At 41.9% G+C, this 26,983-nt stretch overlaps 1 protein-coding gene across 1 annotated transcript in view; it reads right to left on the reverse strand.

The window, feature by feature from the left end:
- The window catches only part of LOC143102381 (thyroid hormone receptor alpha-like), a 70,230-nt gene that overhangs the window by 4,019 nt on the left and 39,228 nt on the right, over positions 1-26,983 (reverse strand). Inside the window, exons 3-8 of the mRNA XM_076265926.1 lie at positions 22,507-22,568; positions 22,189-22,310; positions 21,085-21,232; positions 19,668-19,873; positions 18,389-18,535; positions 2,392-2,650 (exon numbers count right to left, since the gene is read on the reverse strand). Coding sequence (XP_076122041.1) covers positions 2,392-2,650; positions 18,389-18,535; positions 19,668-19,873; positions 21,085-21,232; positions 22,189-22,310; positions 22,507-22,568 — 944 coding nt within the window. The remainder of the gene's footprint in view (positions 1-2,391; positions 2,651-18,388; positions 18,536-19,667; positions 19,874-21,084; positions 21,233-22,188; positions 22,311-22,506; positions 22,569-26,983) is intronic.

A 26,983-nucleotide genomic window follows, 5' to 3' on the forward strand; every position in this document is an offset into this window, starting at 1 on the left:
GTGCAATGAAGTGGTACCATCGGTTGTTCCATCATATCCGAGAGGTCGCACTTGTGAATGCCTACATCTTGCACAAAGAAAGTGGCAATGCAATGCAGTCTGCTGGATTCCGCGAGCTTGTGGTGAAGGGGCTACTGAGACGGAGGCAAATTGAGCTCACTCCACCTCCCAGGCCAATCAGCACACCGTTAGTGCCCGTGCGTCTCACTGGTCGACACTTTCTCGGACAACACGAGAAATCGCGTCCGGACTGCAAAGTCTGTTCCACGCAGAAGCGCAGTCCAGATGACGCACGAAGAGGGAGGAAGCAGACACCTTTCTTCTGCAAAACCTGTCCAGACCACCCTGCACTGTGCCCCACTGACTGCTTTGAGATGTACCATACAAAGCTTGTGTACAAACACTGGTGAGATGTTGTTTGCTTATTATAGTAGGGTATCTAGTATGCGTATAGTATCTGGTATATTACATTAATTTTAATATGCACATGTTGATATGCATTTCCCCTGTTTCATACAACGTAATAATTACTACTATTGATTATATAAAAGTTATTTATGCACGTTAAATTACACTGCTAATAACTATAAATGTAGACATTTTGCCAAAATGGCAATTTTCTTCTCTAAATATAGTTTTTTTGTTCTTTTACAGAATGCTGTCCTCCATCTCAGGCATCCACCACTACCAGCCTAGGTCGTCTGAGCACTTTCAATCAGTTAAATCAGCCATTCTTTCAATCAGTTCAAAGGATCAGTTCTTTTATCATATGATCAGTTCTTTCAATCAGTTTAAATGATCAGTTATTTCAATCAGTTCAAATGATCAGTTATTTCAATCAGTTCAAATGATCAGTTATTTCAATCAGTTCAAATGATCAGTTCTTCCAATCAGTTACTGTTCATTTTTAGAAATCTATACAAAACTTGAACTGATATTTATTGTTTGTTTGTTCAAATCTCTACCAGTGTGGAGGTTTTACTGTTCATTTTTAGAAATTCATACAAAACTTGAACTGATATTTATTGTTTGTTCAAATCTCTACCAGTGTAGAGGTTTTACTGTTCATTTTTAGAAATCTATACAAAACTACAGAACTGGCTAGTAGCTGGCTAGCAAGTAGTTGGCTAGTAGTACACTAGTTTCCAAAAAATGTTCAGTTCTTTTTTGTTCTCTTCAACAGTTATTACATGTATAGCTGTATACTCAAATAAAACATGGATCTAAGTCAATGTGTTTTCAAAGGCAAAATAGGAATAATCAGAGAACATGAGTATTGTGGCCACATATAGGTTGCTCCCCGGGCACAACACTGGTCTCTGCTGTTAGTGTGCTCACAAGAGCTTAACCTATGTCAGTCCTTTACGGTTTGCAGATGTTAAAAAAACACCCCAGCAGGTGGACATTTTTTCTTTTATGATCTGCAAATGTGCAAAGTATCTTGGTTCGTCACCAATACCATATAAGTATATACTCTTTTGATCCCGTGAGGGAAATTTGGTCTCTGCATTTATCCCAATCCGTGAATTAGTGAAACACACTCAGCACACAGTGAACACACAGTGAGGTGAAGAACACACTAATCCCGACACAGTGAGCTGCCTGCTACAGTGGCGCTCGGGCAGCAGTGAGAGGTTAGGTGCCTTGCTCAAGGGCACTTCAGCCGTTCCTACTGGTCGGGGTTTGAACCGGCAACCCTCCGGTTAGTTCGAAGCGCTAACCAGTAGGCCACGGCTGCCCCTCAATTAGCAAAAAGAACTTATCATTCATATTGTTCAATTTTACTACAGGGGTGTTTATGTTTAGTCATTCTAAACCTTTCTGCACCTGAATTTAATTGCAAAGTAACAGCATAAATAATGACATGCATGGTACTACATGATTAACATGTCACTGTTTGTTAGACTACCTGATTTATCTGAATTGAAACCGCCTACCGTTTGTCACGTTCTATGTTATAAGTTTGCTACTCATGCATTTTGTAATGATGTAATGAAATGTGTGCATATTTAGAGTATGTAATAATATATTATTAATTTATTAAATTACATATCTTCCTATGAATATTATCTATTGTGTGTGTTTTTTGAGGTGATAATTCATTAGTACATATTACAAATTGTATTGTGCAACTGCTGTTTCTAATGACCACAATGACATACACAATGTTTTTTGGAGCCCTAAATAGAGGCAGTGGTGTAACATCCTTTGTTATTTGACTGTAGCTAATGTGTGTAAAACCAGAAAACAGGTACTTTATACACAGTTTGACAATATCCAGCAGCTTTTGGGGGATTTAGAATGTTGTTCTGGCTGTGAGTGGGTACAGTGTTCTAGAATTCCGTGGCAGTTAAAGCACCTCTGACCTCTACAGCTCCCCTACCCTCTCACCTGAGCTCATGAGCAGGACAGCCTGCAGTAGCGCCACTTCCGAGTCGTCCAAGTTGAACTGCGCCAGGCTCTTGCCCAGGTCGAAGATGGCGTCCGAAACTACGCCCAGGCCGCCGTTCTTGAGCTGCTCGCGCTTGACGGCCATCTCGCCGCTCAGTGTCAGCGTCTCGCTCTCGGGGTCGTAGCGAACGGCCGCCCGTAACGACATGATCTCCATACAGCAGCCTTTCAGCAGGATTATTTGGTCCTCGCATGACAGCTGGGGACACAGAGCAACCGTTACTGCCACATACACACGGACACACACAAACACATACACATTTTCAACGATAATGATTTAGTCCTCACAAATGGAGTTGGACACACACACACACATACACATATTCCTCGTGTTATAGGTAGGGGATTTCACACATCGGCCAATCTCCAACCAAGCCTATTTACCGTCAAAATCCAAATCACTAACAAATCACAAATCACTAACAAAAACATCACCAACAGAACAGCCTTCAAGAGCATTTCACTGGGGTTATCAAGCGAAGGAATTATAAAAATAAGACACACGCATATCACATCTGTATCATCTATGTATATTTTTGTATATATCATCTACGTATATTTAAAAAAAAAAGATGAACACACACAGCAGACGTTCAGGGGGTTCTGACAAGGCAGCTGGTAGAGGGAATAAGGATTAACACACAACTCTCCCTCTCTCTCACACACACACACATAAACAAGTGGCACTGTGATGTGGTCTAGGTGTATCAAACACAAACACACACGCTCCAAAACATTTGAGTGAACGCAAATGCACACAGTCTTTCTGATTATGCTGCGGTGCAGAAGCCGTCTTTAGTAGTCTGGATATCTAACTAAAACCACTCCATAAGCCATTAGACCAGGGGTGGGCAAACTGTGGCCCGCGGGCCGGATCTGGCCCGCCAAGCACTTTCATCCGGCCCGCCGAGCATTTCATTTGGTTATCAGGCTGCTCGCTATTTTTTTCCTGCGATAGAGACGACGTTGGTTAGCTTTACTGCAAACAGCTTTTCACTCTCCTTAGAGAACGTTTACAATGTCAATGTCAAAACATCATGTTAAATAGAGATGATAGATAGGCCTACTCTTAGTTATCTCCTTTGCAGCAGATCTAACGTAAACGTTATGCAATCCAATTAATTGGGAACGCATCTGCAGTCACGAGAGGGAGAGAGAGCCAGGCGCGTAGCAAGCGTGGGGGATGTGGGTGTTATAACGTACACACTTTTGCTGGAACACAATTCTATCCCCCACACTTTTTGTCAGATTAAAATGAAAGTAAAATATGGAAATAAACACTCCCGTAAAGAGTTGGAACCATTATAACGTCTGCAGTGAGCAGATTTCAGGTAGAATTGAAATGATAATTGCATTATGCTAATTTAGTAAACCAAAATTCACTGTCTGACTGACAGTTTTTGTCACAATGTAGAAATGCAGGGAGTCAAAGTGAAAGCGGGGGTGCGCGCACCAAGGCACTTGTTTCTGCAGAAAGATCTTTGGCTACTGTTCTCAGAGTCAGAGCATTATGCTTTCTCTGTCTATGATCTGCAGCTTTTCTCAAACTATGGGCCTCCTCAACAATTAACCTACTGGTCCACGTCGCCGCAAAATTAAGTTATGCCAGGTGCTTCACACCTCAGATCATCTGATCATTTGCAGCAAGATTGAATGAATGGAACCGCAGACTGAAAAAAGAAATAAACTAGGCTAAAAGTTTCCCGAATCAGAAATACTTTTTAATTTGGTGTCATCAACATAGACATAGCCCAGTCAGCACACATACGTCTCCAAGACGCTTGGAAACGATCTGAACAGCTTAATTACACCGTGTTCCATTTAGAACGTCTTATTTGATGTGATCAAACTCCACTGTCAATGCGTGTCGTAGTGCTACATCTACTGGAGATCTTAATGTCTTAAATACGATCGCGTTCCATTTAAAACATCTTATTTTGATCTTACAAACGGCGGCGTCAAGACACCTTTGAGTTCTACATCTGGGAACTAATATTTCCAGCATGTAGAACTCAAACAGAACGCTTATGAGCGCTCATGCAATGTGTGCGTCCCTGCAGCAAGTGAAACTGGAGGTAACGTGGACTAGAAGCAACAATAGTTTAAACAACAACGTAGCTACCTGTAACTATCAATGGAAAAAGCATAGAAACTGCTTATTATAATCTTTACATTTACATTAATTAAGCTGGCTATATGCAACACTATTTATTTATATTCCCTTTGCATATGTTTGGGTATACAGTTCTGTCACTATTCTGTGTCCTTTACATTTATTTAATAGGTATTAGTGATACCTCGAAATTAGGCTGCTGTCTGTTAGGCAATTTATTGTAGCCTGCTAACCCATATGCACAAAACATAATTTCTGATATGATTTCTTGATTTATAACATGAGATATGTCTCTGTAGGGTAGTGTCAAATAGTGAAGTGATAGCAGGTAGATCATGTAGGCCTACATGTCACATGAGCCACACATATGAGGGGCGCTGTCCCTCCCAAACTGCATTAAAATGTGTGTTTAGCAATCAGAATTTCAAAATTTTTTGGGGGGAGAAACTCCCGGACACCAATATAGTCCGCACCCCTCTCAGAAAATACTTACAACGTCCCTGTAGGGAGTTATTTATAATTTGGCCAGATTGTTTCATTTTCCTATCCCACAACCGCCACACTTTTAAAAAGCTTGATACGCCGCCTCTGGAGAGAGCAGCAGGTTCCAGCTGGCTTGTCATTGTTGATAATTGATATCTCCTTCTTATAAGAAACTTTAAAAAGGAAATCATGAAGGCAACAGTAGTTCCCACTACTGGCCATTTAAAAACTGTGAGAGGGCACAGCCATAGGTACAGCACTAGTCATAGCGAAGCAGGCAGAAGATCATTGAGAAATAAACGTGAATTAAATGTCTGTCTTAAAGTGACAGTGCACAATTTATACATTTGTTAAACAGCATCAAATTAGCAGTATTTTTGAAGCAATTAATATTTTAAAACAAATACTTTTGATACTAAATTATAGGCTATAAAAAAATTATTTTTTTATGTGTGTGTCGTGGGGAGGGGGTTGTTGTGCGGCCCGCCGGCCAATTTTTAAAACCCAATGTGGCCCTTGAGCCAAAAAGTTTGCCCACCCCTGCATTAGACCTTCACACTGCCGTGATGTGTGAGATGAGCATGCTCTTGGCCTCCACACACACACACACACACATGCGCAGCCGCGCACGCGCAAACGCACACACACACAAATATATGCTGTAACACTGCATTATTCAAAAGCTAACAGGAGAATCACCCAGAGTGACACTACTCACTCATGCAACATGCACCACCAACATCCTCTAACCCCCTTCACAAATATGGGTGCACACGCGCACGTGCACGCACACGCACAGACACTATACAACCATTCACAGCCATGCTTATGATAACTGTAGGGATTAATCAGATATGTTTACAAACAGAAGAGAAACTGTGATGAATGAAAAACAAACACACACAAACACAGACACATATACACATATGAACAGACACACATATTATACGTGCTACAAAGATTTTTACGACCAGTGGTTCCAAACAAAAAAGGGGCGACAAATCAATTGGAGGGATTTCAGTCATTCCTCAACTATTCAACTAATTACTCCAGAATATCATGTGTCTGAACATTGCTCTTCTCTTCTCTGATTGATTTCTTCACAGAACTGTTACTGCAATAATAATTTCATTGTAGAATGGGCATAGGGGTAGGCCATTGAAAAGCATCACAGGTAAGGAGGGGGAGAGTGATAAACTTAATTATCATACAGATTAATAGGTTGGCAGACCTGATGCATTAGAAAACTAATCCATTTACATTAACAGTAAGTTATAGGAGGTACTTTGAAACATATTATGGCTAGTGTTTAAAAAGCGTGTAGTCAGTCCAAAACTGTTGAACCTGTGTTCCATGTGCTTTGTTACTACCTTTTTACTGGAATAAAGACTGAATGCTGCATCAACAACCAAAAACAAAACAAGACTTTTTTCTTTCAATTACATAATTGGTCACATAGAGCTTTCTCTTGCAATTACTGAAACTACCCACCACTGTGTTCTTGTTTGCTAGATGAAAATTAGTCCATTTATTCTGAATGAGTCTGAAAACAGCAAATAATGATTCTGACTCAGTTGTACTAGACACACAAATTCAAACGCATTTTCTTCACCACAAACACACACAGAGAAAAAAATGACGTCTGGAGAAATGGGAAATAATTGCCCATCTGAAGACACCGCGTTGTCGTAGTTTTCTTGTGTGCCCCTGCAGAGGACTGTTGTTCCTCCCCATTACGACCCCCCCCCCCCCCCCTCCTGCCTCACACACAGACACAGGGAGCCAGACCGAGCTAGACTGCATGATTGCTTTACGTGTGGAGAGAGCTATCACTAGCTGGGGCTCCATTCAGACAAAACACCATTCTTCAGCAAATGGCCTCATCTCTAAGACCACTCTTAAAGCTAATGAAAAAGAGGGAGCCCAATCCTGCATCCATCTTTAGGTGCACATCAGTAATGACATCCATACAATAGCCTTAGTGCATATCTGCCTCTAGTTGCTTTGATTTCCACTTAAATTATAATGGCATAAAAAGTGACAAAAGGACTAGACTTTTTTGATCTGGTTTTCGGTGACTACAATTATATTTTTCTGTCACATCTGAACCCAGCAGCTGTGGGCTAAGGACACAAGCTGTTAGGAAAAGTAATCAAGCAAACAACCACAGGGCGCCTTCATAGACATGTCAGAGATAGTATATCAGCAGGGTATCTGCACATTTTTCAAGTGCAAATTTAAAGACTTTAAAGACCTTTTCAAGACATCTAAATGGAAAAAAAACTAGATGTACCGCAGAGCGGTACAAAATATGACCGCCGCCCAGTCCAGCACATTTTTTCCACAAAAATAAATCACGCTGAAAGGCCTATATGATTCTAACTGTCTCACTAAATTGCATTATCCACACATACTCAATTCTCACTGATATCTGCTAGACAACAAGTACCAAAACATGATTAGTTCATAGATTTCACATGTAAAATTCATTTTATACAACCCCACCTCCATCTTGCCTGTTCATAATTCTGAGAAATTCTTGAATTGTGTGCATGTGTGCATGTTCATGTTTATGTTGTGTGTGTGTGTGTGTGTGTGTGTGTGTGTGCGCGCGTGTGCGTGCGCTTGTGTGTGTGCCTGCGTATGTGCCTGTGCAAGCGTACATATGTCTACTGTGAGTATGTGTCATACGTATGATTACTGTGAATGTATGTGTGTGTGTGTGTGTATCTGTTTGTGCACATGTGTGTACATGACCCCTGGAGGCAAACATACGGAAAAAATGGTCATCCTAGTCCCTGCAGTTCTCAAGATATTCACAGAGAACTGTGTCTGCCGTACCCTCCTTTCGGGGGTCCATGTGGGGTTACATGCCCACCAAGTTTCGTGTACCCCGGTCTTTCAGTGTCCCGGGAATCATTGTTGGTGTACGTCACTAAATGTACACATAAATTATTTTATTGTAAGGCCCCCCATGAACGAAAGTACACAAAACTTGGCATGCATTCGGAGGGTGTCATAATGATCCTACACTTTTAATTTCGTGCAGTTTTGACCTTGTCAGCCAGAGATATTGTGATGAAAACACCTAATTTTTTGCTTTTTAATTTTTAACTAGGTGGCGCTATACATGAAATAAGTGGTAATGGGATGGGTTGACATGCCCCGTTAAGACCAACATACATAAAAAAGGTGGACCTCCTAGGCCCTACGGTTCTCGAGATATTCACAGAAAACTGTCTCCGGCCACCTACAGGCCAGTTGGTGTATAGTAACATAAATTAATTTATTGTGTGGCCCCCCATGAACGGAATTCCACAAAATTTGGCGTGCATACAGAGGGTGTCATAATGATCATACACTTCCAATTTCGTGCAGTTTTGACTATGTTAGGTCACAGATACCTTCAATTACAACACCTCATTTTTACTTTTTTGTGTTTAACTAGGTGGCGCTATACATGAAATGAGAAATGAAATGGAATGGGTTGACATGGCCCCTTGAGATCAACATACAAAAAAAAAATGGTCCTCCTAAACCCTACGGTTCTCGAGATATTCACAGAAAACTGTGTCTGCCCTACCCTCCTTTCGGGGGTCCAGTCCAGCGGGGGGGCTACAGATCAAAACGAAAAACGATGGTTCCATGCTATCCATGTGGGGTTACATGCCCACCAAGTTTCGTGTACCCCGGTCTTTCAGTGTCCCGGGACTCATTGACGGAAATTTGGGCATGCGAAAAAAAAAAAAAAAAAAAAAAAAAAAAATCTGACTAAACCTATATGACCGCCGCTTCGCTGCGCGGCGGTCATAATAAGACTATACCATGCCAAAAAAGATAAATATGACAACTTAAAACTGTTATATGCAATGTTTTTTTTTTTTACTAACTTTAACACCCATCCCATTTTGGATGTCTACAGAAGTTACCAAATATAGTTTTCTAGGGAAAGAAAAATAATTGTGTGTGAATCACCTTCACAGCTATAAATTCAAGCAGCAATTTTAGGGTCTGGGCTGCTTGCTTTTGAAGCTGGCTGTACATATCTGGTTGTGCTACTGGCTGAGACTGACTGTTCTTCACCGGTGTCTGTAGTAGCCTAGGTTACTTGCCAAAGACATGTGTACTAGACTGGATTCTCTTCAATAGTTTTTTTCAAAGGTAGACTAAAGCCATTTAAATATTTTAATAGGCCTACTTTATGTAATTTACTATGTGCATCTATTGTGCCATATGCAGCACAGCAGATCAAAGTTAATCCATTAGGCTATTTTACATTTTGCATACATTCCGTTGTATCTAAACCAACCAAAGCTTGACTGAAACATTGTAAAACCATTAGTGTTGGGAACGTTACTTTAAAAAAGTAATTAGTTATAGTTACTCACTACTTGTTCCAAAAAGTTATTAACTGATTTACTCTATGATAAGAGTAACTCGTTACCAGGGAAAGTAACTATTTGCGTTACTGTTAAAAAAAAGTTGCTATATGTCAAAGAATTTTGATTTTTTGAGCAGTTTTGAAAAGCCAGTTGAAACTAGATGTACCGCATAGCGGTACAAAATATGACCGCCGCTCAGTCCTGCACATCCATTCCGCGAAAACAAATCATATTAATGAATTTGTCTCCATCTTCTACTCCATCCCCCACTCTTGAAACTTTTGTGTATGCTTGTTTGGAATGTGTGTTTGCACACATTCCGCACACAAAGTAGCCTACTGGCGCTGCAAAGGTGAATAGATTTGTTTCTGGGCCAAAAAATCTGTAGCATTGTTATAAAACCTTTAAAATCTCTAAACAATCACAAGTAGGGCAGTTCATCACAGTCCATCCATTGCAACTGGACTGATGAAAGGTACACCTGTAGGCTACATTGTATTTGGGAAAAGCAGAAGGTAGCAGCATCAGGGGCGGAGCCAGACATTGTAAACATTCGGGGCTTAGCCCATTTAATTATTTTTTTAAATAACCCCCTAAATAATGACTTCTAGTGAATTTTGTGTAAACTAATGGACACATTGAGACTTAAAAAATGTGAAACTAACATTCAACAGATTCAAGGTATCTGACTGGCACCGCACAACACTGTGTAAAATTATAGTTTTGGGTCTTTCAAGAGGCAATATCTGTTCATATCTGTTTAGCATGTACTTAGTTAATTAAGCGTTTCTTATGGTTTGTATATTATAGTATTTGTTTATTTTCATTAGGCTATTGTTTGATATGACATTATTGTTTATTATTGCTATTCTCCTTCTTCCTCTTTCCTGATCTCATCTGTGTGACAAATATATAGAATATCTTATACTATAATATACATAAAATTATGATATAATTACAGTATGGCCAGTCATCATGATACAAGGGTATTTTAGAAGGAATGCATTATCATCTTGACATAGGCGTTTCTAAATTATATTAATTTTGTAATTTAGCAAGATTATTCATAGGTTTCATCAGGCCCCTTTACACAGGTGCATAAAATCAAGCACCTAGATTATGAATGCAGACTGCATGGTGCTTGATTAACACACTTATGGAAAGGGCCCTTTCCTCTCAATCTATCATTGTAATGTTTTTTTTTTTAGTTAATAATTAGTTAGGCAGCCAAAACAACATAACATGACTTTTATATTTATGTGGACTCTTGGATTATAAGATCTGTGGTGGTGGATAGGATATCAACAAGGTTTTAAGGTAGGCTAACAGTTAACATTATTTTGTGCAACATATGACACTGAAAAGTTGACATGGGCAGATAGCAGCTAACTGTTAATGGGTTTTTCTGACATTTCAAAACAGTGTAGCCTAATTTATTACAAGACGAGGATCACTTTGTTTTGGGAGCTGGAATTTCTTATTCTGCAGTAGGCTTAGCTAGCCTATGAGAGTATTGAATTTGCCTTTTCCGCCGACGAACGAGGACATTTAACGTTAACGTTAAAAGCAGTGTTAGGGAGCTAGCCAAGTAGCCTAACGTTAGCCTGCCTGACTGAAAGCTCTTAACGTGAAATCACCAACCTGAAACAACACCATCCGTCAGTTCACTGGGCGATGCTGTTGCTTGAACGGAGCTGGGTGGTCTTTTGAAAAACTTTCTAATATCCATAAAGTTTCAACAACATGTACACAAAGTGTTTTATCACAGACTGTTAAAGTGACAGACTTCTGACAGAGGCTTTTTGGAACACCGAGTAGCGTTGTCAAGGCAGCATTTTCACTGGATCTAAACAAATCAATCTAAACATTGAAATCACCATAGCGGATAGCCCAGAGACGTGGCATAGATCGTGTAGCAAGTCAAATAATTTTTCAATATTGGGCTTTGAAAATAAGGGATATATTTCCTTAGTAATAGAGCATTTGGTGACATTTATAGAGAAACCGAGGGGGAGTTATATTGGAAATAAGAGTTGCCGGGAATTTAAAACACTAAAAAAAGATTCGGGGCTTTTGAAAAAAGATTCGGGGCTTAAGCCCCGTAAGCCATCCCCTAGCTCCGCCACTGAGCAGCATAATGTATTTATTTATTTATTATTAAACAAAACAATCCCTGTCAGTTCCATGCAGTTTTCAACAGCTATCAAGAAGAGAGGTCATGTCATGGATTTTTGTGAATGTTTCTTCTTCTACATATGCATAAGTTTAGTCATCTAGTTCAAATGATATTCAGCTTTATTGTCAATGCACAAATTAAATACCAGTAGTCTAAAACAAAATGCCATTTTACCCAGTGGTGCAAATAACTGACATGTCCAAAAGGGCCTTCATGAAATGCGTTGCGAGACTGTTCATACACATTTTAACGGGCAAAGTTGAAGAGCTACTGTCCGTTATTGTTTGTGCAAATAATATGCTGATTCATGTTCCCTTGCATTTTGTAACTATGAGGTCCATGGTTAAGCTCAATCTTTTGACGCAATCTTTTGATTTTCACCCAGCCTAGTCCATGGTAAGCGCCCGATAGAAATATAGTTTAATTTTGCGATTGAGATATCCACGCACTGGCGCCCCCCCTGCGACGTGTTCGCCCCCCGGTTTTAGAGCTATTCTAAATGCAAAAATGCGTTATGACAAAACCGTGACTGTTAACAAACTATAAGCTATATAAGGTAGGCCCTATGCTAGGCCTATTACACAACACTTGTCACGTAGGCGACCCAAATAAAATCTCCTTTCGAACCAATGGCTTACACTTTACAGTATCAAGCTGCCACCTCTTGGCGAAAAGTTAATAGTTTTGCATATCAGTAATTCATTTCACGTAGCTGTGTGAATCACGGAAAGGGCGAATGAAGTGGACACAAATGGAACCCAACCCACTGTACAGTAGCTCAAGGTCTGTGGCTAAAGCAGCCATAATGAAAGCGTTATCATTGTTTGGATACTTCACACACACGTGTTTTTAATCGCATAGACTATACTACCAAACTGGAATCAAAGCACATCGACTCCCCTCTCACACCCCTAACACGCACTTCGAACAAACAAAAAGCGCCTCAGTCTCACGGAATAGCCATAGGCAAACTGTATCTGACTGGTGTAACGTTGGTACTAAATCATCATCCATCGCCATAGATATATACACTAGATGTCGCCTTCTGCTTCTCAGCATGCGTCAACACCGCCGCCATCTTTGTACAGGGATCTGAATCGCTAAACTAGTTCTCCTGTATTGTCAGCGTTACCTATTTAGCGACGTTTGGCCATCCCCAGCGATAGAAAACCTTTTTAGCGATTAGCGACACATTTGGGAACTTCTCACAATGATGGCAGATCGGCTTCTTTGTTGTTGAAACGTAAGAAAATCACCTTTCTCATGGCTTTGTCATTTATGAATTCAGCTACATCTCGTTTGCCCATGGCACTGACCCATGATTATAAAAGTAACGACTGGCGTAGCCTATGTAGTAGCAGAGGTAAATGTTCTACATATCTACAGCAACTTCTGGTGAGATTACAATTTACATGAGTAAACGAGACGAGGGGTATGTGGCCTCAACCAGAGCCACGAAGAGCCTGTTTACTTTCATTGTATCGAACCTGGTTGCAGTTTACTCATTGTTCCTCTAGGGGCCGCCGCTAGCTAGTGCAGAATGAATGGGAGTCTATGGGGCTAGACGGGTAAAATGTATCTTTATTATCGTCTTAAGCTTAGTTTTCTGTAGACTCAACCATAAATACATGCCTGTCAGTTGGAACAACCCAAAAAATTAGATAATTGCTTGAGATTTTGACGATTTATAGTGATTTTATTTTCGCTAGATCTTTGCCCAGATTGACGCTAATGCATTATAGAGGAGTGGATCACTGAAGCAAGATGGCGTCTCGATTGACGCATTCGTTCCAATGAACAGCAGTAGTCAAGGCGACATCTAGTGTATATATCTATGATCCATCGCAAAGAATGATTTTTGTAGCACGTGCAACAAATATGTGTAGGTACAGCCCTGCCCTGAATACATCTCAACGTGCGCTCTAAAACATCTGGTTTAAATGGAGATGTAGATCATCACGGGTGCATTAATAAATCTACATTGCGGCGAGTTGACACAAATTATTCACTTTGACGAATTTATGTAGTTTCAGTTACTTTACTTTGAGCCATGCTCTTCCTTACTTGAATCACCTTTGAAAATATAGGATTGAAGTAGCCTATATGGGTGTTTGGGAATGAACGTTGACTCAGATGCTTTTTGAGACCTTTCGAGCAGAAATGTCCCAGCCCGGTGTTTAGGATGCATCATAGACAGGTTATCTTTCAGGTAGCCTATATATTTTCCATTAAAAAACCATCACGTAGCGAACGTGTTGTGGCTAACTCACTTAGCTCCTGTTAGTAGCCTAGGTTATGGTCATAAGCAAATGAGATGACAGTCGAAAGATACAATTAGTGCTGTTATCGATTTGCTTGGTAGCCTATAAACGCATTTATGGTTTTCTACAAATACATCAATAATCAAATTGGCCAAACGGTACATTATTTTACCTACGTTCTGCTATTGATAGGATTAACATGGCCTACCTGCAGTAAAAACAAGCATGTCCGATGAACATTCTCAGATTTATTTCGGCTTCAAGAGGAAATGGGAATTACATGTCATGCAGAAATCATCCTAACCTTAGACGTTCTCTGCGGTAAACTACTGTAGCCTACAGTCTTGTCCTTGTAGGAAGCTTAGTGTCTTTCCAACCCACTTTAGATTAACTTCCAACAAAATTACGTCTCACTGCAACGATGCGCCATCTAGTGGACAAACGACTACTTATCGCCAATACTGGAAATGCAGCCATGATGATGAATATTTATTTTGGCTTTCTTTTAATCCTACTGAATTTGTAATTATGTATCGGCCGTTCTAATACCGATAGTATGTGGGTGCCTGTGTGTGTGTGCATGTGTATATGTGTGCACCACCATCTACAGGCCAATGAGTGTACAGTCACTAAATGTACACATAACTTAATTTTTTAGACCCCCCCCATGGATGAAATTCTACGAAACTTGGCATACCCCCAGAGAATGTCAGGTTGATCATACACATACAATTTGGTGCAGTTCTAAACATCTTTACTGAAGAGAGGGGCGATTAAAACAGAATGATATTGCATTTTCATTTTTTACCGGGGGGGTGCAAATCACAAATGAGTGATTATGGGCTAGGTTGATGTGGGCCCTTGAGACCAACATGCTGTAACGATTTGATAGCGACACACACAGTTGTCCAATCAAAAGGTTTATTCACTGGGAACGAGAGCCGGGATACAGACCAAGACCAAGACACGGAACACAATACACAAAGGGCAGGTCAAGCAGACACACACACTACACATACAGGGGAGGACGCAGCCTCCGCGAGGTAGCCGCATGCTAACGTCGGTGCGCGTCGCCCGCCACTCAGTTCAGTGCGACAGTACCGCCAAATCACGTGGGGTGCACACGCCGCAGGAGCTCACTCAACGGGGCGCCACGCTGCTAGCAATCCAGTTCGGGCGTGCTAGCAGCCACGTGGCCGACTCCGCTCGTCACCAGCTCCCTCTCAGCAGCCGCCCTCAGGCTGCACTTTCCGCGGCGTGTCACCACGGCACTCCTCCTCTCCTGGCAGGGCCCTAGGTGGCCTTTTCAACCGTCGACACTGTACCAAGCACCGGGGTTCGAGGGGGGCCAGATGAAGCTGCGCCAACGCCAATCCGCTCCGTCGAGTCGCCGACCAGGACAGACAGGCACCGACTCCACAGCAACCGGACCGCGCTGAGCTCTCCCGCTGCAGCTACCGTCTTCGGCGTCCCTCCTCGTGTTGCCATCTCGCAGAGCCGTACTGCTCTGTTCCCGGCCCGTTCCACTCCTTCACGGCCTCGGCGAAGGCACGACCCCCGAGATGGCCGTGCTATCGAACTCCACACACAAACTTTTTTCAAAAAGGCGTCGGCCAACAGGCCAACTAGAACGGGCGCCCACACAGCACGGTGCCTCTCACACGCACCCAAAAGTTTTAAAGTTCAGAGGGCCTTTCCAACGAAGCTGCCCCACCGTCGTGAGTTCGCTGCCCTCAGCGGCTCCGCCAACCGTCCATCGTCTAGGAACCTCTTCCTCGCCGCACTCCCTCGGCTCTGCTCACGCGTCGCGGCTCGCAGCGGAGTCAGCGCCCAGGCCAGCGTCGTCTTCTCCGCGACCGCTTCTTCCGGCCAGATCTCCTCCCATGGCAGCAGGCAGGTCCCGGCGACAGCTCCTCTCCTCCGTCGGCTGTAGCGATAGAAGGCCCCGGGCTTTTTAGTAGCCCTTACAAGGGCTCTCCCTGAATCCTCTTGCGTGGGCCTCCACCCAGTGGTATGGTCTTCCGCTCCCCGCTCCTCTCGCTGGGCGGAGGCCATGTTCGAAAGTCGCTTCTGACACCAATGTAACGATTTGATAGCGACACACACAGTTGTCCAATCAAAAGGTTTATTCACTGGGAACGAGAGCCGGGATACAGACCAAGACACGGAACACAATACACACGGGGCAGGTCAAGCAGACACACACACACTACACATACAGGGGAGGACGCAGCCTCCCACACAAAAAGGATCACACACGAGGGAGAACAAAAAGGGAAACATGTTACAATAAAAACGCTAACATTACACACAAAACTAAGGAGAATTAACGACATAAACCCCCCAAATGTTCACTCTCGTATCCCAGGATGCCCTGCGCGGGAGAACGCTAACACTGTCTTTTGCGCCGACGTTACAATACCATAAAAAATTCTTCATCCTCGGTGCCACGGTTCAGGTAGTTATTTAGGAAAAACTGCATTTTTTGGGTTTCGGGGGGCCCAGCGCGGAGGGGGAGTGGCCCCCGGGGACCAAACGAAATGTTTCCGTAAAAGTCTAGTGGGGCTACATACCCACCAAATGTCATGTGCCAAGGTGTTTCGGTGCCCCGGGTATCATTGACCAAAATTTCAGGAAGTAGATGACGGGGGGGGGGAAAAAAAAAAAAAAAAAAAAAAAAAAAAAAAAACTTTGACAATCCCTATATGACCGCTTCGCTAGCGGCGGTCATAATTAGTAGAACAGACAGGTGTTTGTAGGCTACATAACTTTCGATATTTATTAGATAGATAGATAGATAGATAGATAGATAGATAGATACTTTATTGATCCCCAAGGGGAAATTGTACATCGACAGACCTAGGGTTGACTTCAGCCTGTGTCATAGGTTTTTGTTGTGAGGCAGAAAGATCTAGCTTTTGCTGCTTGGAGGACATTGCTCCGAGTCCTTCTTTGCTAGTGGATGGCGAGCTATCATCTCTGGTGGAGGGGGGCTATCGGTGTTTTTGGCCACTAGCGTGTGTGAGATGCCTCATTAAATTAGAGTTGCTTACAACGGATGTCGACAAAGTCTTCGCTCCTGGACATAATGTATACATTACATGCACGTTCTTGCCTTTGACCACAATGAATTTGAAGTAGTGCTTATATCTCCACCTTGAAAATGCCAACTTTTCATCGGATTGCTCCTGACCTCTGCCGTTTCATCGAATCTCTACTTTAGCTGTTGCGTGTGTGTGGCGCGTGTGCTGGCAAGTGTGTAAAAACACTGGCTCTGATTGGCTATCATGAAACATGACTCTGCCTTAGCCAATCCTAATCGCTTACGTCGTTATTAACCCACCTCCTCACTAGCTGTGAGCCAGGGGTGCGTTCGGATTACACAGTTTATTCAATCAATGCAAAGTATAACGCACCGCATTTAACGTCCAGTAACGTTAACGGCGTTGTAACGTTGTAAAAAGTAATTAATTAGATTACTCCGTTATTGACAAATTAACGCCGTTAGTAACGCCGTTATACTTAAACGCCGTTACTCCCAACACTGAAAACCATTGACTTGTTTAAAAAAAAAAATGTATGGGAAGAGTGAAATCCCCTATTAATTAAGAGACAGGTCCTCCTCGCATATGATTTTTATTAGAATATTATTTCTGCTGAAAAAACTGCTGGTTTCATCTCAAGCATGCACGTATTATGAACGCATTTACAGATTCTTTTTTCTATGTAGCCAGTCACCGACATAAACGGAATATGCGGTTTGCAAAGTACTGGGAAAGGCTGGCAAGCAAGCCTATTCACTTCCCTGTTGGGTAGGCTAGGCCAGCAATACACGCTGGAGAGATTACTGTGTATTTCCTCCTGATTGCCAAAACGTTTGTTTCCCTCTTTCTGTCAGTCAGTCTGTCAGTCAATTGCGCAGCAAATTATCAGACGAGTGAAAGAAGCACCGGTCATAATTTGACCAGCAGTCTCCACTTCCATGGTTTATGATTAATATGGTTCATTGTGACAATAATAAGCAGAGGATGACATTGACCATTTACTTTATCTCCTGTTGCTATGTCACTTTTCAAGTCCAGGCCTGTCTGGAGAAATTATATTTCGCCTGCTAAATTAGAGGCACTCAGAGGCAACTCAACCTAAGCAGGGGGTGTAGTGGTAAAATAAGTGGGTACACTATCAGTTCTGTGATCACGGTAAGGTGGACTGCTCCATGCGGTAGCGGGTTTTAAAAAAAATCCAGTGAGAATCTGACCAATTACAGACAAACAATAGCACATCCAGTGGGAATCTGACCAATCAGAGATCAGAGAATCTGCACTTCCCTAACACCTCTGAATAAGTGATGTTTATAAATTTGTACAGTACTGGGTACCTCTAGTGGCAACCACACTCCAGAGTGACCAGTGTTTATCTCACCCTAGTGGTCATGGTAAAAATCAGTTAATACCCCTTCTAAAACCATCTAACAGTGAACAATACCCCACACGGTGGCCTGGCAGCAAATGCTTAGAATTACCTCTGAGAACATGGGCAGCTTTTTAGCAAAATCGACAACTCGAGTGATGGCGGGGGTGATGATCTTGGTAAACTCGCTGAAGGCTTCCAGGTCCACTTTGTCCCCTTCTGATGTGGTGGTCATTGGAGACTGCCCAATGTCATCAGGCTGTGGGGGGAGAGACAGAGAGAGAGAGGAGATCTCTCTGTGAGATTAATATCTACAGTAAGCTCTGCATTTTATAACATTTCAGTTTGCTGCTTTATCCTTCTGACAGTTTAGCTTAGTGGTTTAACATACTGATAGCAGATAACAGATGCTTAAGGACAGTTGAAACGTTGAAAGAACTTTAAAGATAACTGTAACTATAACGATATGAGGGTCTACACTGACCAACAATAAGGAAAGTCCCTCCTCGTATTGATGAATGTGATGTCTAAAATTTGATGGGTTCTGATTGGCTGTCAGCTTTTTATCATTCTCAAAATCACTCAGAAAGTACCCAACGATATCATATCATATCATTCTTCATGTTGTTATTGTTAAGTAGTATAAGTGTGGACATCGTCATTCATGTTAGCCAAAGCGATACTTGCCGTTAACATTATAGTTATTGTTCTTGGTGTGAACGGCTCTTTATAAATGCAAGACATCAACAGCTTTAGATCCCCGTCATACAGTCTGGGCTGGGTCATGCAGTTTACTTTGCTTTGACTTAATTGTTTTAGTCCGGCAGCGCCCCCGCTAGCTTAGCTTAGCATAGTGAATGGAATCTCTTGTCTTGTCTCTCTGGAGCTAACAACAACAAAAACAAAAAAAATCCCTAATTACTTCTTGTGGCCTGCATACACTGGGGTGAAGCACAGGCGAAGCACTGCTACTTGGGTGCAGAGACATCACGCAACACATGAGTACCTTGTCTCATTCGACACAACACAGACAATCTCTTCGCCCAAGTAGCAGTGCTTTGCCTGTGCTTCGCCCCAATATAGTTCCAAGTCAATATCTGCCAAGGAAATTGCCTCCTCTTAATCTACATTGCCATTACTCGTTGTGAATATGCAGTGCCGCACTAAGACTATGCATGCACAGAGACCAAAATGCTTTTGCTCACTTATCTAACTCTAGGGGAGATGATGAATAACCTAATTTCATAAAATGGCGGTGTGTTCCTTTAACAGCAATACAAGCACAAATACAGTTTTTGTTGCTTGCACTGGACTGGAAGCTGACCAATATAGGGTCACAAACGCGTGGCCTGCCTCGTGCAACCTCCTCTCCCTGCTCTGCTCTTCCTCACCAAGAATTTCCTCTTCTGCTTCCAGTGGGAGCCCTGGGCGTTGGTGTGCCGGTGGGCCTCGGTCACCAGGCGGATGAGCTCCCACTCCGCGTCCGTGGGCTCTGGCCGGTTCTGCAGCGTCCGCACCAACTCCTCCTTCTTGCGCTTCTCGCGGTTCTCCTCGATCAGCCGCCGCTTGGCCACCCGCTTGCTGTCGTCCAGCACCACTGATGGTAGAGGGGTGACGTTGGGAGACGGGAGCGATGGGAGAAAGGGGGGAAGAAGAGGAAATATAGAGGAGGGAGAGAGAGAGAGAGAGAGAAGGAGGGAGAGAGTAAGAAAAGGACAAAGAGAGAGTAATGGACAAAGTGAGACAAGGAGAGACAAAGACAGAGCTTGTTAGGTTAGCCGCAATTATTTGTACTTACTACAAAACTAATTGTGTTTGGATTGTGCCTATTATGTATCAATAAAGACAGAGTTAGACAATGGAAGTCAGGACAAAGGTAGCACTTTTTCCCCAATGATGTCCCATATTAATTGGTTTCCTTTATTGCATCAGCTTTGCTTGGGCCCCACTACATGGATGAGGGCGCTTGGATCAGCCTTTTTGTTTTATTTTCACTGGAGATGCAGAGTGTGACTCATTTCTAAACAAGCCTTCTGCTGCAGGGTATAAACATGTCCAGATGATTCATGTGCAGAAAAAAAATATTCTAGTTGTGTTTGACTGTAATGGTATTTCTCTGCCACATCTGCACCTAGCTTCTACAGGCTCGGCAGGGACTCTCTCTGCTCTTAAGACTAATCAAGCAACCAATAATGTAAACAAAAAAGGAGAAACATATAATCAAACTAAGCCAAACTAATCAAGGCCACTGCTGTACAAAATCATTAATGTTCAAAGTCATTACAGTGTTTATTATTAAAATGTCTACTATGTCTGGCACACTCTCTACTACTGCTACTAATGGTGGTAGAATAGTCTTATTAAAATTGCTATCTTTCATTACTCATATTCAATTTGAATATTCATATTCAATAACAATAAAAAACAAGGACAATACTGTTTGTGTGTATGTACTGTTTGTAAGTATGGTATGAATCACATCTGTTAGTGTGCATGTGTGTGTGTGTGTGCGTGCATTCGGGGGGGGGGGGGTTGATTCTGATACCGATTTCGATACTTCTTCGATACTTTCTTAAAAATGTACTTGATTCGGGGGCCCCCACCACCTTGACGTCAATGATTAGATTAACGTCATCAGACAGGCTGTAAAAGTGTATGCGGGAATTTCGCGCATTATGATGGCTAGAGTCATAACTCTTAACTCATAACTTAAACAAATTATGCGCAATACCCGCAATCCCGCAGTGAAATATAGGCCCTGGTGTGTGTGTGTGTGTGTGTGTGTGTGTGTGTGTGTTTTGCACTCACAGTCCATAGCCATGCCCTCCGAGATGCATTTCTTGAAGCGGCACAGCTGGCACTGGTTGCGGGTGATCTTGTCGATGATGCAGCAGCTGTCATACTTGCAGGAGTATGCCGGGTGTAGGTTCTTCTGGATGGTGCGCCGGAAAAAACCCTGGAGCAGGAGATAAAGGTAACAAAGACTAAGTGTCTGTGTGTGTGTTTGTATAAGTATAAGTATACTCTTTTGATCCCGTGAGGGAAATTTGGTCTCTGCATTTATCCCTAACCGTGAATTAGTGAAACACACTCAGCACACACTAATCCCGGCGCAGTGAGCTGCCTGCTACAACAGCAGCGCTCGGGGAGCAGTGAGAGGTTAGGTGCCTTGCTCAAGGGCACTTCAGCCGTTCCTACTGGTCGGGGTTTGAACCGGCAACCCTCCAGTTACAAGTCCGAAGCGCTAACCAGTAGGCCACGGCTGTGTGTATGTGTGAATGGGCAGCCTCATATATTGGTACATGAAAACCATTATTTATTATTTTTGTAGATGAGCTGTAAATAGGCAGAACCACGGCAAAGTTAATAAGTGAAAGGTGTGCTTTAAGGAATATGCCAACATTTTGGGAAATCAGCTTATAAGCTATCTCCCTCAGATAGATACAGTAAGATGATATATACCCTTCTCGTCTTTGTTTGTGAAGTTACTCAGTCTGAAGTTTTTCAGGTGCTGTGTGCAAATCACTCCACCCAAGAAGCAGTGCTTTGCCTGAATAAGAATATAGTTCCTAGTATGTTAGAAATTTGCTGTCTCATTCTCAGTTTTGCAGACGGATTCCTTTCTCATTAACACATCCATTCTGGAGAATTTATATAGGCCTGGCATGTAAAATGTATAACATTTGTAGCATGTGTTACATATTTGATTCAATTATCTTAATGTGTGTGTGTGTGTATGTGTGTGTATGTGTGTGTGTGTGTGTGTGTGTGTGTGTGTGTGTGTGTGTGTGTGTGTTTATGTGTGAGAGAGAGATTGGTATGTGTGACAGTGTGTCTGTGTGAATAAGTGAAATTCTCTGTTCATGTTTGTGTGTGGTGTGTGTGTATGTGTGTGTTTGTTTGTGTGCACACCTTGCAGCCCTCGCAGGTGATGCAGCGGTAATGGTAGCCGGTGGCTTTATCCCCACACACCACGCACGGCTCATCTTTCTCCAGGTAGCTGGGAATATACCCTGGAATAGAGACGCTCAGCGCTAGAGAAGGAGGAGGAGGGGGCAGAGTTATCTCAGAAACGCACGCACACACACACACAGAAGCACACACATACTGTATTCACACACACACACACTTCCTCCGCTTCTTTCACAGTTTCTCTTTCACTGCCCCCCCCCATACACACACACTAACTCTATCTTTATCACACACACACACACACAGTTGTGTTCTTACCAGACATGCTCTTGACAGAACATTGGCTGTTCTTTCTTTTCCTCTTCACACCATTAGAACGTCTTCGGAGGAGAGAACGGAGAGAAAAAAATAAAATAAAATATGTTTGAAAATAACATGTTTCTTAATACTTTCACATACATCTCTGTTTCACACCAAGTACTGTCAGTATGTCAAAAAAAAAAAAACAAGCTAGCTAGCTTGAGTTGCTGAACCCAACAGCTAAAGCAGTGAGGCAGCTGCCGTACTACACTCCGGGGGCATGATTTTAAAGATGCCAGATAGCTTCACCAAATACTAACCGCACTGGAGTTCAGGTGAACTGTACCCCAGACGCCAGTTTTCTACACCATAGTCTGCTTTCATATCAATTGAACAAACCAAACAAACGGCTGAAAGGGTTCCTGGTCCAACCAAAATGCTCTGGTGCGAAAGCACTCTCAACATCGCTCATGTTACCTGACTAATACACTTGTGCGCACAACCCTTCACCTCTCCTCTTTTCTTGCCCACGGGCCAACACAGTCCATGAATGACAAGACTAATAGCAAAAAACACCACTAAAAGCTGATATAACACCTATACCACAGATGCAAGGGATTCTTGTCCGCATGTGAAACACACACACACACAAACAGAAATAACACTGTCGCCGTCTCACATTAAGGTTTTTGTGAAACTGAGAGAGCTGATGGGTACATGGCTATGAAACCACCATCAACAACCCCAGCCAAAGTTCCAAACTTATTTTCATGGAAGCTAGATAGGATGATGACAGACTGAGTTAGAGAAGACAGAGAGGAGATATTCCAAACTTAGATCATCAAGGAAAAAGACAGGACACAGCATGATGCATGAATATGCCCTCTACTGCTGTTTACAATTACGATAAACAACAACAAGTTAGTAATGAACATTTTTCAATAACAATTTTTTAAATAAAGTCTCCAACCTAATACCAAAACACACACATTATCTTGCCTGCACAAACCAAAGTAAAATTGCACACACACATACACACACACACACACACACACACACACACACACACACACACACACGCATGCACAAAAAGACACCCAATGTGAAGAAGTAATACGAAGAGGTAATCTACAGAAACCTGACCTGTTGAGGCATTGAGGAAGTGGAATGTGCATTGTAAATATTTCTGTCACTCACTGCAGGAGTGAACTGATGAGGTTTGCACACTCAATGTGAAGTGACAGTCTAAAACCGGTGCTTCTCTCCTCCTCCACCATCTCAGGGGTAGGCCTACATCACATGTGCACCCCCCCCCCCCCTCCACACAGGCACACAAATGCACGTTCACACCCAAACACACACTCCAGAAGCCTTGTGCTTCCTCTTTTCACCCAACCCCCTCCTCCTCCATCATTCAGTCTCCCCCTCTCCATCTCTTCTTTTATCTTTCAGCATGTTACTGGCCTGACCTTCCCGTCTTTCTATGGAGAGAGAGTCGGGGGGAGGGAGCGCATTATTAGTGCTGTTCAGTCAGTTGAAGACAATGTCACAAATGAGATTTCAATCACAGGTTTAAATGTTCTATATTCTATATCCTTATTGTATGCGTAGCCTGCACTGTGTCAGGGAACAATGTTAACTCACTGCACATTGCAACCTGTTTGGCCACTATTACTTACGCAGGTAAAAAAAGACAGAAATTGATAAATGACTGTTGAAATTGATCAAGTAGAAAAAAGGATCTTGTATGAACCTTTTATATTTACTGCAGTCTACAGGTAAAGTGTAACATGTGTAACATCTGTAACATGTCAGTCACCCTCCCCCTCCCTTGCTGCATTGACAGGTTAAGGTCCACAAATACATGCAAAAGCTCTAAGAACAAATAAAGCCAATTACTGTAAGATTCTTAAAAGCTGTGCGGAAAGGTCCCAGATGGTCGAGTCTCTTGAAAAGAAGCTAAAAAGGGTCTGCACAAATGACATTGTCAGTTGGTAATGTTATTTTGACAGCTTTTCCCAGATTTTTGCTGAGGTCAATGACATATGCAAAGGGTTCAGCTCTTAATTAACTAGTGTGAGCAGCACATCAACAACTCAAAACTGCACATATCAAAAATAATTATATGATTAATTACCGTACTAGGTTATTCATTATTGTCATATCTTATCTTTTTGTCTGTTTGTTTCAAGGCATGTTTATTGTGTTTTGTTGGTGTTTTGTTGTTGTTATTTACCTTGTCATCAAAGCCTTATCTGAAGCGAGTTTGCTCTTACATTGTCTTATATTATGCTAGCACTTTGCCATTCTTTATGTCTTTCAATAAGCTGTATAAATAAATTAGTCATCACCCATTATTTTATCCCATTAAAATACCTAAATTATCTTAACTGAATAGGCCTACACGGACACATTCTACAGAAGCCACCAAACATCTGACTGAAATCCTCAGAAAGAGAAGATCTGTTTTGTTAATGCACTTTGTGCTTAGAGTACAACATAGGCCTACAATCCTGATTTAGTATACATGTATCCACATTGCGTATGTCTTTTTTTTTTTTTTTTTTTTTTTTTAACCAAAACTAGCTACTGCACTACACAAATGTAAGAATGCCACTGCAGCCTGGGGCCAAATGAGAGGCATATCTAAGTGTGTGTCAATTACTATGTGTAACTTTAAACAGTGAACATCCAATGACAAAGAGAATGTCTCTTCGATGCCCTATTTGTAGTTATTTACAGGTGTGATTTAGCCTAAAGCTTGCACTAAATGGTAAGGAAAGCTGGCTCTGTAGTGGGAGCTGAACTGGAGTGCATCACTTCACTATCTGACAAAAGGACCCTGAACAAACTGATCAACATCTTGGACAATGAGTGTCACCCACTCCACAGCACTTTTGTTAAGCAGAAGAGCCTGATCAGCTGGAGACTTCGCTCACTGCCTTGCACAACTGACAGACTGAGAAAGTAATTTGTCCCCAGGGCCATTGAACTGTTCAATGCCTCACTTAAGGGAAGAGGAGAGATAGACTTCTCTGCATAGTCTGTCTGCCTCTTCACCCCCTCCATGTTTGGTACTATCTGTCCACTAGCCACTTTTACCACTGTCTTTATGCCTCACTGTTTGCGTGCTATATTAGCACATTAGCACATATGCATAACCCCCCCCCCATGCCACAGCCGAACTGTGGCCACACTTATACATTTTCTTAAATAGTTAAATATATAGATATATAGACTTTACTTTACTTTATTTCTGCATTGTTGCACTGTTGGACTTACTCATTTGCACTATCACCATGACCACTATCACCATTGCACTACCACCATGACACTCATTCACACAGAGCACCTTACCATACCTTACTATGCACAGAGAATCACAGGCTCAGTCCCTGCCTCAGTCATTGCAAGTGCCTCTGATTGATTAATCAACACTATGTGGATACTGTTTTTAGAATTGATTTAGATTAAGTGTTAGTTAGTATAATTTGTATTTTTATAATTTGTATTTTAGTATATTTTTATATATTGTATTTAAGTGTTAGTTAGTATAATTTGTATTTTAGTATTTGTTTAGCATTTTCTTTATCTTCTACTGTCCTTATTGCTTAGTTGTGTTTTTATATTATATACTTTAATTACTCTTTCTGCTGTTAAAGAATGTGTTTGTGCTGTCTGTATGCTGCTGAGACCTTGAATTTCCCCTGGGGATCAATAAAGTATCTATCTATCTATCTATCTATCTATCTATCTAAATGCCATGGCTAGTATTTATTTATGTTACATATTCCCTCATTGCTTAGCCATCCTGTAATATTACAGCAACATTCAGACAAACAGTCTAACTTCTCTGTTTGCCAATGTCTGCAGTAAACAGTTAAGTTTACATGGCAACAATGTGATCTTACATGGCAACAATGTGATCTTCCAAAATAAAGTCTATCACAGGTGGAAGTTTTGTGTCTTGGGGAAAACCTATGTGCCCGACAAAAAAAAACAAACAAAAGAAAGAACATGTTGCCATGTTCTGGCAAACCGGCTGCAGACATGTTCATGGATGACACAAGAGGACACAGATGAAGAGATAAAAATGTGAAAACAACATAATCCTCCATTTGTCCACATTTCCAGGGGTCTGCTTTCACTGAACCACTGTGTATTCAAATATGTTCACTTTGCTAATTACAGCTGTACTTGAATATTGTAATAGCCAGATGGACGTTGAGATTCTCACAGATAAGGACGAGCTAGCCACAATCCTAATCACCTTCAATCTCATCATCATCAACCTTTCTTTATAATTTGTGATTGTATTAACCGACCTAAATGGAAAGTATTCACAGCGCTTCACTTTTTCCACATTTTGTTGTTTCAGACTCATCTTAAAATGGATTCAATTAATCAATCTACTGTTTGGAGTGTTTAGTACATTTCTAAAAAATACGACTGATATATTCCATTTACATAAGTATTCAGACCCTTTGTTATGACG

This window comes from Alosa pseudoharengus, unplaced genomic scaffold (genome assembly GCF_046254945.1).
Source record: "Alosa pseudoharengus isolate Yale_2024_CS ecotype anadromous, Long Island Sound unplaced genomic scaffold, YU_APseudo_1.1 YU_APseudo_1.1_scf_4, whole genome shotgun sequence".
In the NCBI taxonomy this organism is placed as follows: Eukaryota; Metazoa; Chordata; class Actinopteri; order Clupeiformes; family Clupeidae; genus Alosa; species Alosa pseudoharengus.